Genomic DNA, 13,905 nt, shown 5'->3' on the forward strand with positions numbered 1-13,905 from the left:
TAGTCCCGCATGCTTGATGGCACCATCAGACAGATTGTTTACAGATTCCAATTCCTCACATGTACATCAACCCCCACCCAGTATAGGATCCTAACAGACTCCAACTGTCCCCCTGAAGGAAGAATCTGGCATTATATAATGAACCGCTTGCAGGCAAAGAAGCAGGCAAGAAGCAAAGCAGAAGTTCAAGGCAGGAACAGGCAGGGTTGTTTACAGAAATGCAAGTAGGGAAAGTGGTAGAAATAATGTGTAAAGTAGTTGCAGACAGACAAAAGAGGGACACAAACAGATCATTGAGCAGAAATTCTACAAAAGAATGAAAGTAAAAATGATGAAAATTGTCCTGCTGATTTAGTGGCAGTCCGTCCAGACCCACTGATGTGATTGACACAAAGCAGATGATGTAAATGTCATCTGATTTGTTAGGCCAATTCCAGCAACATTTTGCTTATTATGACTGATGTTTAGAATCAGACTGAGCCTGCAATAGTTTGAAATGGCAACTGGCAGTCGGCGTAAATTAACTTGTTATTTTGAGGATTAAATTTTGAATTAGAATTTGTTTTCCTATCTTTATGTCTACATAGGGGGCAGGTCCTCTTCCATGGAGTCCATGTTGCTCTGCCATGTTCATATAATAGCCCAGAATAGACAAACCAAACACTGGCTCTCTTTGCAGTTGCTTGCAATCTCCAACTTCACAGCTAGAGGGCACTAAATCTTACACACTGGTCCTTTAAGGTCTTCATTCACTTGCTCTCCAGTTCATCTCAGAGCATTGATATTATTTAAAACATTTGATTTTTACAACTTGATTCAGGGCAAGTCCTAAAGTCTTGATGTAATGATGCTTAAGATTTCAAATCTAAAAGGAGGCTGGCTGGAAACAGTCAAGGAGAGTGAGGGTAAGGAAAGAACAACACAGCAGACATGTTTCACTTCCGTGTTTGTGTTATATGTTGTAGCTGCACCACAAGAGTGTGTTTTCCTGGGATTTATGAGACAATGAAGGGGTTAGAACTCAAGTGGGCTGTAATCGTGATCTTCTGTCTGCTGCGTCTGCTCGTGTTTTCACACTGAAAAAAACGTTTGTGCCGGTTAAAATGTATAAAATTTTAAGTGCAGAACCCAGTCTCTTCAGCCAGTTTTAGTTGGGTGGTCTTTTTCTCCAAATGACAAAGCAATCAACAGCCTTCTGGTTTTACATCTGTTGTCATTTGAGCATCCATGCCCATTTATTTGCACAGGAAGAAGTGAGAAGCTGTATCGTCCTTTTTGATCCCTTGGTGTTATGCTGGCACAGATTAAGCAGTTTGTCATGCTGAACAGAGTGCTTCCATGAAAAGGTTTACAAATCTAGGAACAGATGAGTAATCTGAGGTTGGGATCCTGGCCCACAGGGAAACAAATGGAAGAAGACAGGGGGTCAAACTCATTTAGTTTTTAACAACTGGGCTTTGTTTTTGTTGACACAGATAATTGCTCTAACTAATTAGTATACACCATGAGCAGTCTTGCTATACATATTTGTAAGTGAATAAATGCTCTCCACACCATGCATAATGCCTTGGCTGGTGCATGCCAGTCCTCTCATGAATGAATGTGCAGATTTCTTTTTCTGTGACATTTACAGAGGTGAGAGCATTGTTGAAGTTCTATTCTCATCAGTATGTACTGATGATAACCTCTTGTGACAAAGCTTTTTTTCAGCTGGTAACAAGATTGAAACAAAATTAACTTGGTTTGACATAAACCACTTTTCATGTAAACCCCTATGTACATGCTTATCGCAAGCTTTAGTGGCATTACTGATAAAGACATACAGAATTTCAGTCTGTGTCTACGCACATGCGCATATTAGTATTCAGAGTCTTAGGTTTATCATTACCGTTGTGGATTTAACCCAAAACCTGGACATTAAATTCACCGTCTCTGCCTCATTACACACAAGCTTTAAGCATTCAACCTCGGAAATGATGGTGACTCAGTCTGTTTTGCAGGACCTTTCTTGGTTTGAAACCCTCTTAAGAAAGTGTCAGACCGAGTGCCATTACTATTCTGTGAGACATATTACATGTGGACTGCACCATGTGTCACACTGTGTGTGGATTAGTAAAATCCCCATGAGCACATTTGTCATCTGCTTGTTTGATGCCTGATTCTGTGAAGGTAGTGAATAGTGGTGAAACAGACTAAAACAGACTCATTCTAGGCTTGACTTGGTTCAAGTGGGTAAGGTTATGATGCAGAGGCTGGATGGGAGCATGGAGCATTAAGAGCATGAAAGATGTAATTATTACAAAGGGCACAAGTGCAAAGGTAGACCCTACTACCTTTTTCCTCTTCCTCCCTCAGTATTTTAACTGAGTCTGGCAGACATTGTGTTGGTTACATTTTTTTGGGAATGTTTACGGAGTCTTTTTAATTTTCTTATAATTTATTGCAGCCATGTGTGGGAAGTTTAAGTTAGTCTGCAACTAAGAAATGAAACTTGGAGTCTGTAGTTGTAACGCCTACAGCAAGTCTGTACCGACTAGGGCTTTGAGGTAAATGCTAATGTCATCACGATAATATGTTTTGCAGGTAATATTTTCATGTCCACTTAGTTTTGCATGTTTGCATGCTAGGAAGTACATCTGTGACTGATGGGGATGGCATTAGGCATGTTGACCTCATGGAAAAGAGTTGATCTTGACATACGTGAAGAGTCATTGAAATAAATCTAAACCAAAAAAACCAAAAACAATATTACCTTTTTAGCCGCTAGTGTGGCTAAAAAACATCCAGTTCTCCAAGTTAATTTTTTTGGTATGTGTTTTATCACAGAGTATTCTGTCAGAGTAGAGAGCATGGGGTCCCGTCCATTACGTTTTCTCTGAACTAAAGTTCAATAACTGTGAAACTGAAACTGTCACATGCTTGGCTCTGAGCCATGATGCTGAGCTGAGCTGAGCTGAGCTGAGCTGTTTGGTCTGATATCATCTAATGTTTGAAGCTTTGACTAGTTACAGAAGTTACAGGAAGGAGTTCACCTAGCAGGAGGATATCGTACCAGAGCTGGATTTTTTTTTACCCCAGACACATGAGATCAATATTAATGTAGACTCTCTGAAAAGATACTTTAAGCCTGTAATTTCTGATATCAGCTTTAATTCCTCCATTTTCCAAATATCAAGTTCTAGCGAATTTGGAATGACATGCAAATCCACCCCCACCACCAAATGATGCTGTTGACAACAGCATCATTTCCAGTTCCATCATGATAATCTGAAATCCCTCTTCAGAAACACCACCAACTGGCCACATATCTTCGTGCTTTCCTTGCATTTATACCTTGCATGTTATTGGTCATAATATTTTTATGACTTTCTGACAATGAACCCTCTGAAACCTAGTGTGCCGAACAGTAGGCTGTCAGATGAGGTTGTACACATGGTGTTGCTCGTCATCCTCCGCTTCCTCACTTGGGTGACAAGCTAGCAGGCAAGTCTGCAAAATTCATTGTCATTGTAGAGTAAGACAGCTGCTTTGCATGAACTTACTACTGTAGTTTACTGACAGGGTCAACAGGCCATGTAATAGGTCAAACTAATGGATCAGGAGGCAAACTGCTTCCAGTTGTCTGTTGCACTTATAGATTGCAAACAGGTAATGACAGTTCAAATATTACATTTTTTTTCTGATGTTTAAACCAATGTTTGAATTTCAAATGAAACGTGACAGCCCTACCTTTTCTCCCTCTTAATTCTTCAGTCTACCACCGTACACTAGCCTCTATTAATTAGAAAAAATAATTAAAAAAAACAAAGAAAAAAAGAAAGAATATAATTTCACTCCCCCATCTTATAATTTATCAGGGTTCCACTCCCCTGAGTTCCTGTACAAGATGATTGACAGCTAGATGTCATGCTCTGGGGGAACTTGTCTGAGTCTAGTTTGATTAGACAATTCACCAGCAGATAGCAAAACCGCTACTCATTTACAGGATCTCCTACGGAGCCTGTGAAAGCACCTGAGCATCCACAACACTATTAAGCTAATGCCACACCACTATTCATTATGTGATCGTTGTGTTCTGACAACGTTTGGGTTAGCTAGTTTTTTGATAATAATGACTTTTTCATGCTACATTTGTGTGTTGCCTTTAAGTATGCCCGGCAATAATATTCCAGTATTTATTTGGTTACAGTTGTTAATGTGCATCACCATTGCTGCTCCAGGCAGGATTACACTCTACATCTCCATATCTCCCTCCACAGCCCCACAGTGTGGCTTACACTGTATAAAGCCATTTGCTCACTAAGTACATTCAGGAGGCCATGAAACAGCACAGCTCCTTACAAGGGAAACAAGGACAAAGTCAACAAGTAATTTATTTGTTGCAAATTATCAAAGAACAAAGCAATGATAATGAAAAGATGTTCCATTGAAAGAAGAAGAGAGAGAGTGGGAGCGAGCAGGCAGTTGAATATAAAGCGATGGACCAAGGCAAGAGGAAAGGTGTACACCAACCAGAATTGGCATGTACGCTGCAGAGGCATAAAAGCAAAGGAGGCAGGTGGAAGTAAGGAGGAGAGTGAGGGAGAGATGAGTCGCTCACAGTGGCACAACTTAACATATTGAGGCACCGATTGTCCTCTTTAGGAGAGGATATTTCATAGACGTGAGAGACAGGTTCCATTAGGGCTTCTCTATTTAGACCAAAGGCGTATATCGCTCAGTGCCTCGTCCTCCGTCCTCTAACCCAGTCATCTCACAGCTATAGCATATCATCACCAGTTCTCACTTTCTCGCTTCTCAGTCTCACTCTGCAGTGACACACAGCAACCCCTGCAGCTATCGGGGTTGCCTGGCTTTTCTTCAAAAACCCCCTCACCATTTATAAGCCGACATAGGCTAAGCACACACATACACTTACGACGTACGTGTCTCTTTCTCCCTCTTTCTCACTCCTTCTCTCTGACTCATCCCTCTCTCTCTCCTCTATTCCTCTCCGCTTCATCCTCTCTTCAGCCTGATATGAGTAGGAGCTGCAGTCCTTTTTGAGCTTCTGCGTTCGTTTCCAAAATAACCTTTTTCTTCTTTAGACTCTGTCTGCTGTGCTTAGTTAGCATGACAGCTGCTTTCAGCCCAATTACAGAGCACTGATGGTGGCTGAAAGGAGGCTCTCCATGTGGTTGTTATATAACAATTCACCTCAGAGACAATGTGAGTTGACGCGCCTTTGGATAATGCAGTGCAGTATTGCAATGCAGCTGCTATCTAATGTGTGTCTGCGTATGTTTGGGGATTCCCTGAGCGTCGTCCAACTGCTTCTTCTACAACATTGGAACTTAACAGACAAATTAAGTAAATAAATGCTCCATTGCAGAAACTAGCAAGTTATACACATGAGTTAATTTATCTTCCTGAGGTGCGCTAAAATATGTACGTGCTCGAACACACTGTTGTTAGGTCATGCGCAAGGTATGCCTTCATTTGTGTGATCTCTGCCTTCCAAATTGTGATACCAAGAACCAATCAGCAAACATACACAAGCAGCAAGTCACTTCCAACATACAGGGACTTGACACACAATTATCAGAACATTCACAGTCTAATACAGTCCCATCCAGAGTTAATGCTGTAAATGCCACCTTTAATATGTTTTTGAGACTATGTCAGTGAACGGCTGATTGTCATTTTAGAGGCTGTAGTTTGTGGTGGTGTCATATGGATAGCATCACATCATAAGGTGTTTGTGTTGTGTTATGAAATGAAACTCTTCATGTCCTGTTACAAACCATTTGTAAACCTGTCATCTGAAATTACAATGCGATATTTACAGAGGTGCAGGTGTGCAGAGCAGACGTGAAGTCTCCTGCACTATCTTTTGTCACAGGCAGGGGGGGCTGTATGCCAGTAGCGCTCCTGGTGCTGGTGCAGTGGGCACAGCTCATACCTCGGCTCTGCCTCACTGTGCTCAAGGACATTTCGAGACAGACACGGAGAATGCGCATGGCTTCACTGTGGAGGACAGAAAGCTATCCACTGCTTGTCAGCCCAGGAACTTTTCATCAAAGAGAAAGCAGCAATTATTCTAGAGTACCGTTTCATCATTAACACTTGTTTTTTTTATAATCACAGTGCAGTACAGAGAGACCCAGCAGATGAATCACTCAGCACAAAACGTAGAGGAATTCAAATTTAAGGTAAAATTGATGTCAAGAGAAACACATTATTATGTTGTGCATTATGTGTGAACAAGATATATATGTCTGAAGATGAATAGAGGAACTGCCTGATAAGAAGTTTGTGCTTAACAACACAATAAAACAACCTTCAAAATGAACCTTTGGTTGAAGGGCTTAAAATCATACCATTTTAAATATTGATAAGACCGGACGACATCTTTTAGTAATACATTAGTTGAGTGTACTGTATATACTTATGTTTTTAGAAATTATCGACTGAGGCTGTCAGTGTGATGCACTTAAAAGAATACCGTGCCCCCGCAACAACACTAATAGAATAAGTACTGCAGGGTTGCTCAGTTGCTGCAGCACATTTGATTTATGTTAACTCTAAAATGTGCTGTTCAGATGAGCAAAACAATCATGTGAAAGACAAAAATGTTAATTGGTGGTTCAATAACTCAGCAGAAAGGATAAAAAAGTTACATGACCACTAGTTCACTGTCATTCCCCAACATGTTGTGTCCAGAGTTCTTGGCTGTATGGAGGCTGCCCATTGTTCCGACAGCCCATTATTCTGAAACCCCAATCGTCTGAAACATGTCCTATTAGACCAAAAGCCCATTTGTGCGACAGCCTGTTACCCCACAAACAAAAGCTTGCTGCACCGAAGGCCCATTGTCCTGACATTACGTTCTCCTTGGCCCTTAATGTCCCAGTGTAGTTGGACGTGCAGCAAAAGACCAAGTCAGGTGACCTTCATCGGGTGACCTTTGTCCTCATGCTAACAATAGCCACGTGACCTGTGTTGTCATAATCAGGTGATATGGTAACAATGATAGACAAGTGGTTTTGAAATGGTAGAAGTTTGGTTTGGTTAGCTTAGGCAGTAGGCACCAAAACATCTTGGTTATGTTTAGGAAAAGATTGGTTACGGTTTGGGTTAAAAAAGTAGGTTTACATTAGCAATGGGCCTTCAGAGTAATGGCTGTTTGTTTTCAGGATAACAGGCTGTCAGATAAATGGGCTTTCAGTCCAGTGGAACATTTTTCGGACTGTTGGGGTTTCGGAATAATGGGCCATTGGAAAAACGGCATGACATGGCCTATAGAGACAGCTGTTTGGTGATGCTGCATTGGCTTTATGTTAATCGCCTTTTTTGTGGATCCTTTTGTGTTTTTTCAGTAGTTTTGTCATACGGCAAACACTGTACAGTGTGGTGGTCATATGGTCTTAGCATCTGGCCGAGTTTTCCTTTTTTCTGTGGATGGATTCCATATGGTGTTGAAGTTCATAAAGTCCAATTAAGTGTTCTGATGCTTTAGATAAAAAGCTGTTAATTATTGTAAAATCTACACTTTTTTTCTTGAGGGTTTGATCATACAGTATGTTACTCATTACTCACTGTCAAGCCACGGGGAGCATGCTAGCAATTATGCAGATATACTGGCAAGTAGGCAGGGAGGTGGACAGAAGAATAGCCCAGCAGGGAAGTGTTTCAGTCAGCTACAGATAGACAGATAAGCAGGATGACAGCATAGAGATTGACGGGGCAGTATACACACAGACAGGTACAGAGACAGGAATAGAAGTGGTGGTGATGGAAATATCGGAGACAGAAGGTATTTTGCAAGGTGCTAACAAAATCATGAAGAGCCCCATATCCCCAACACTTGAGAAAAAGACATTTGCTCACCCTTTGATGTTTAAATTATTGAAGAGTGAGGCAGAGAGCATTTTGACACACTGCCTTCATCATGGTTTTATCTATGAATGCATACAAAACACCAACAATAGCTCTACTTCCAGCTGCCCTCCTTTTTCCAAGCAAAGAAGAAATCAATTCTTTGCGTACATTTCGGCATGTTAGTGTGTCTGTCTGTGTGTATGCATGTTTACATTTTCTAAAAAGGAGAGCATCGTTTGCTTTGAAGTTACTCAGCTCAGGCTTCAGCAGCGCACTTCACCTCTATCTTACCCTATCCCCGGCTCTTTCTTCGCTTCCCCCTCCTTTTGTCTCCGCCTTCCTCCATCTTTCAACTTTTGTCTTTTGCTATCTCCCTCTCCTCCTCTTTCTTTTCTCATTTTCCTCCCACATCTCCATCTCTCCCACTCCTGCGCATGTCATCGTAATTTAAAGATAGGCAGCGGCACGTCAGCAGAATATAACACCACCACCACCACCGCTGCTGCCAGTCACTTACATCACCAGCATGATAATGTGAAGCTGGGAACACACCGCCTCACGCAGTCTGTAGTGTACTGTGTGGAGGAAGTCGGATCAACATTCTGCGTGAAATTAGTCATGAAATGTTGCATTTCTATCCATTTTTTTTCTCCATTTTATTGGAAAGGATGGAACAGTGATATGCAGAACAGCTTATCAGTTTGAATCAAACTCAAGTATGAATTATACAGTGTAGGTCGCTGATGTTGCTGCTTTCCCGGATAGATTTGTTTGAAATTTATTTATGACTTAAAGTCTGTCCTACTTTATATACTCAGGAGGGTAGACAGAATTAACCTCTTTGTGTTTGGAGTAATGGAAATCAATACTCAAGGTGATGTCTTGGCATCTAATTATGCATTTATTTAATTTTGTCTCTTATGATCATCAGAATTATTAGTTTAAAAGTATGCTGACGATCTGTCTTGGTGCCTCTGTGCCATGCCAGCTCAAATATGCAACAGCTTCAACTGTCAAGGCAGTGGGTTTTCAAACTGGTGTCTGGAGCCCTGCTGGTTTCCATTTTGTCCAGTTAACTGACCAATTAACTGATGAGCTGCAAAACACAAGCTAGTAGGATAGAGAAGCAGCTATTACTAAGTACAGGTAAACCAGTATAACTAGTTATGGAGGTGGTGTCCCTCTCCTCAGCCAGACTCTTTATTAACCATTCGGCAAACATATACAAGCGCGCGCACACACACACACACACACACACACACACACACACACACACACACACACACACACACACACACACACACACACACACACACACACACACACACACATGCATGATAATTTCCTGGGAGAGCATTTGTTTGCTTTCATTTGATAGTTTTGGAGGGTCTGGCCGGCACAGATGTCTGCCTTGGCACGCAAAGAGTACCGCCAACATTGATTGGACCTGATCGGCAGGAAAGGGGGACAGCATAAAAGGTTGGAGAAAAAACAGAGAGAAAGATGCAGTCCTTCCCCGTGCTGTCCTTTTTTTGTGGTTTAATAAACGGAGAAACTATCTGACCGTAAATATGTAATGTCTTATTTAGTCTGTCATTATTATATTATGTGTAAAATACAGAATTTAGTGGTTGATCTCTTAATTAAGCGAAAGTAAGAATGCCATAGTGTAGAAATATACTCTTAAGAGTAAAAGTCCTGCATTCGGAATTTACTTAAGTATCAAAATATACACAAAGTACCAAATTTAAAAGTACTCATGATGAAAAATGGCCCATTTTCAGAATCATATATATTACATTTTTCCATTATGGACAACTATGGATGCATTAACCTGTAAACATTACTTTAATGTTGCAGTTGGTAAAAGTGAGGCTAATTGTAACTACTTTGTGGAGTGCAGTAGTAAAAGTATAAAGTAGCATCAAAGTAGAATGACCTCACAATTGTACTTATATATTACTTGCATGAATGCACTTGGTAGCTTCCCACCTCAATCTGCTTTACAGAAATGTTTAGCAGGTTTGTTGGGTTGCATGTATCCAGGTGACACTGCCAGTGCTGTCTTTGTCACTGCAGTAAGGGCTGGAGCTCATTAGCAGCCAGCGCTGGTTCCTGTGGAGTTACAGATGTGTATTCACATGTTGGCAGGGTCTCTCACCACCCTGCTGTGACAAGGTCGGTGCCCCGCTGTGCCCGGCCTTGCAATTGTGTCTGGTGCTAGTCCCGTCTGAATCATCACACTTGATATTTGCAACCGGACACAATTGCTGATTGCTGTGTCAGTGAGCTCAATTTAAGCAGCTTGTGCCACCACCACCAAAAATCTGAGTGTGTTCTGCACCTCACTGGTGCTGAGTTTTATCAGCTGCCAAGTGAACGTTCAGTTAGTTCTTTGCTTTTTCCAAACAGGCAACAACCAATGTGTCTCTTGGAAGTGTCCTGTGAAAACCATTTAAATTTTTTCCACATTATCCTTTTTTCCCCTGTCTTATCATGCGATAGATGGATAAAATTTCACCAGTTCAATAAGAAAATATTTAAAATTTAATGAATATGAGTGAATTTGATGTAGCACAGCATTGCTCTACTTTTTATCACATGGATCTTCTGCAAAATGGTCTCCATATACAACTCGAACACAGGATAAGGTCATTTGATGGAGGCGACTCTCACATTTGTTTACAATGCAATTTTTTTGCAGTGTTATAACTACTTTATGATTCCTTGGGGACCTCATAGAGGAATTCTTTGTAACATCAGTAGTTTGCATTTCAGATGATAGAGATGGAGAGTTTTACTGTTGCATTCAACAAGATGCAGTGCAGTAGCACTCAGGTCTCTCCTCTGTGTGGGTAGCCAGTGATGAAGGGCAGCTGCAAGTCAGAGCTTTACTTTGATTTCAGTGATTGAAAATGGATTCACACTTGTGAATTATTGGTGACAGATCAACAGGGTTTTATATACTGTATTGTGATATTACATGTTTGTGTGGAGGTGGGTAGATTGTGAGGAAAAGGATGGCAATATTTCCTCTACTGTCAACAAATCTGTTTGAAAGATTGACTAACAATGAATTGATCCCATTACCAAGTATTACTTGTGCTGCTTATTCCTCTGTGCCATTGTTGTCCAAAGACTATTAAAAACACAATGAGCCACAACATTTCACAGTGACATGTTGCTTCTTTACAGAGAGCCTGAGCACTATCATTTACTTTGGGTCCTGGAGCTGGAAATACTCACTAAAGCACCAAATGTGTGTTAAACCACAACTATTTGAGTAACCTGCTAATAACTATCGTGCCCAGCAGTTTTAGGAAATGACCTAACCTTTCTTGAATGAAACTGATCTCTTTTTTAGCATTTACATCTTCAGTAGGGGCTGAATGCCACAGATGGGCTCCTTTGACATTTTATGCCTCTGCTTTTGACGATAGCCATGACCAAAGGCATTATGTTTTGTGTTGTCTTTTCTTCCGTCCCATTTTTGTGAACGCAATATGTCAGGAACACTTTGAGGGAATTTCATCAGATTTGGCTCAAACGCTCACTTGGACTCGAGGATAAACTGGTTAGATTTTGATAGTCAAGGCTCAAAGGTCACTGTGACCTCCCAAAGCACATTTTTGGCAATAATTCAAGAATTCATACAGTAATTATGACAAGATTTCCCACAAATGTCTCATGGGATAAAATGAAGAAGTGATGACATTTTATATTCAAAAGGTCAAAGGTCAACTTCACTGTGACATCATGATGTTCCGCGAAAGCCTTTTCTGGCCATTATTGAACACCATAACTCAGGAACAGGACAGGAGATTGTGACCATGTTTCACATTCGGTCAGATACTGAATTGGTGACACTAATCTTGGGTGTCACCTTGAAACTGTGGCGATTGCATTGATCTTCTGTTCTGTCGGGTTTCAGATGTATGTGAAACGTCCATGTTTTCAGAATTTGTAAAACTTTGCTGCAAAATCTGTATTTGAAACATTGTTTGTTGCTTGGGCTACAAGTTTGTGTTCTATCAGAATCAGCTTTATTTGCCAAGCATGTGAACACACACAAGGACTTTGACTCTGCTTTATGTTTCTCTAAATGAATTAAAACACGAATAGACATACAGCAGAAGCTCATTGGTTTTACTGAAACTGAGCTTCAGGTGCTTGTTGTTACATCATTTGATGAAGCTCTCTATCCATCCTCTGTACTCCTCTGTAGTGAAGTGAAAACAGCATATTTCTCACTGGAAATTATTCACTGGAATCATGCTTTCAATATAGTGAAAACAAATTAAATTCCTTGAGTCTTCACTACATATTAGATGAGTCTGGACAGAACACCAAGAAATGTGTTGATAATTTACTTTCAATTGATCTAAACTGGTCAGGGATTTATCTTAATCCACTAAATTGCAGTGTAACACCTCAACACCGTAGAAGTGTCCTCTCTGAGCTGAGTGTAGTCCTCAGGTGAGAGGATGGGAGACATGGACTGAAATCATTAATGGCAGGCATTACAAGACAGCAGGCAGAGAGGAGTGGATCGGTGAGATAGAGTGACTGCATAGGAGAGGTCACTTACTGTAGAATGAAGGAGAGCTGGTGGTGAGATAGCAGCAGCAGCTCCACGGCTCAGCCCATCCTCCCCGTGACAGCGCAGCGTTACGTGCTGCCTCTCCGCTTTGTCGTCAGAGCAGCCCCAGCCTCCCGCCCGCGCACAGCTCCTCTCCGCTCTGCACCAGAAAGGAGCATCCTCTTCTCTTCGCCCTCCCTCTCCTCCGTATCCTCTCTCTCCCTCTCTCTCTCTCTCTGTCAGTCGGTGTGTCCTCAGAATGAGGTTAGCAGCAGCAGCAGCAGCAGTAGATAGAGACAGCAGAGCCACAGTTACTGCAGCAGCCAGGAGAGGCTGTCCTTCAGCCGTGCACCATCTACCACTGCATTCACCCCTGCCCTGAGAACGCAACGCTCATTCCTGTGCTCTTTTTCTCTGTCTCTCCCTCCTCCTCCCTCACCTTCTGTCCTCTTTGAATTCATCTCTCCGATTCCTCTCTCTCTCCCTCTCTCCCTCTCTCTCTCTCTCTGTAGCAGTGATGGGGAAGACCACCATGTAGAGACAGAGAGGCAGCGGAGGCAACAGCAGAATAGCAGCAATGGGAAGCCACACATGGAGCGGGTCTGGACTGCAGCCGTGGTGAGCCTGAGACCTAGAGGACTTGAAACCACCATCATTGCCCTTCTCAGGACCTGACCACTGGGGCTGTCCAACGCTCACCTGGATGCTCCCCACTTGTGTTTCGTCATCCCCTCCTCTCCTTGTTCACTGCTGCTCTTTCTCCTCTTCTTCTGTTTCTTCTCTTTGATGGTTTTTGGTCGACTGATATCTGACAGTCTCTCCTGAAAGAGCGAAGCTGCTCATCGATTTATCCTTTCGGATTTTTTCCCCCTTTTTAATCTCTCTATCTGCCTACTTTACCTACAAGTGGCATTCATTCTTTTTTCCCTTTTTTGGTTGTTGTTGCCTGCTTGATACCTATTTTGGATTTTTTGGATGAGACTGAGCTCATCTTTCTGTTGTGCAAGTTTTTTGATTGACCTATAAGCAATAACAAACACTTATCTAACTGACTTGACAAGCTGACATCATGGGGGACATGTCCAACAGCGATTTTTATGCCAAGAACCAAAGAAACGAGGACAACCATGCGGCAGGCTTCGGCTGCTCGCTCATGGAGCTGCGCTCGCTCATGGAGCTGCGTGGCACAGAGGCGGTGGTCAAGCTCCAGGAGGACTACGGGGGCATAGAGGGACTGTGCAAACGACTGAAAACCTCACCCACAGAAGGTGAGTCCACATGCTCAAATGTGTATGTGTTTGGGGGTGTATGTGAATATGTGTGCACTGGTGTGTGTTAGATGATGATCTCATGTTGAGGAATGTGCTCTGCTGCTGTGTGTTGAGCCAATCATAAGGCTGATGAGCTATGGTAGATTTTCATTGTATTTACTGTTGCATTGCGTGCACAGCCTTTGTAAAGCACCT

General features: G+C 42.0%; 1 protein-coding gene across 14 annotated transcripts in view; it reads left to right on the top strand.

The window, feature by feature from the left end:
- Window positions 1–13,905, top strand: part of atp2b2 (ATPase plasma membrane Ca2+ transporting 2) — a 119,431-nt gene that overhangs the window by 41,873 nt on the left and 63,653 nt on the right. For 6 of the 14 annotated variants that reach the window (XM_070958571.1, XM_070958576.1, XM_070958578.1 and 3 more), the window contains exon 1: window positions 12,557–13,707. In XM_070958571.1, coding sequence (XP_070814672.1) covers window positions 13,509–13,707 — 199 coding nt within the window. In that variant the 5' untranslated portion in view covers window positions 12,557–13,508. Of the gene's footprint in view, window positions 1–12,556; window positions 13,708–13,905 lie in introns of those variants that run through there. The other 8 variants (XM_070958581.1, XM_070958574.1, XM_070958572.1 and 5 more) reach the window with 3 other exon arrangements.

This window comes from Chaetodon trifascialis, chromosome 3 (assembly GCF_039877785.1).
Source record: "Chaetodon trifascialis isolate fChaTrf1 chromosome 3, fChaTrf1.hap1, whole genome shotgun sequence".
Taxonomy (NCBI): domain Eukaryota; kingdom Metazoa; phylum Chordata; class Actinopteri; order Chaetodontiformes; family Chaetodontidae; genus Chaetodon; species Chaetodon trifascialis.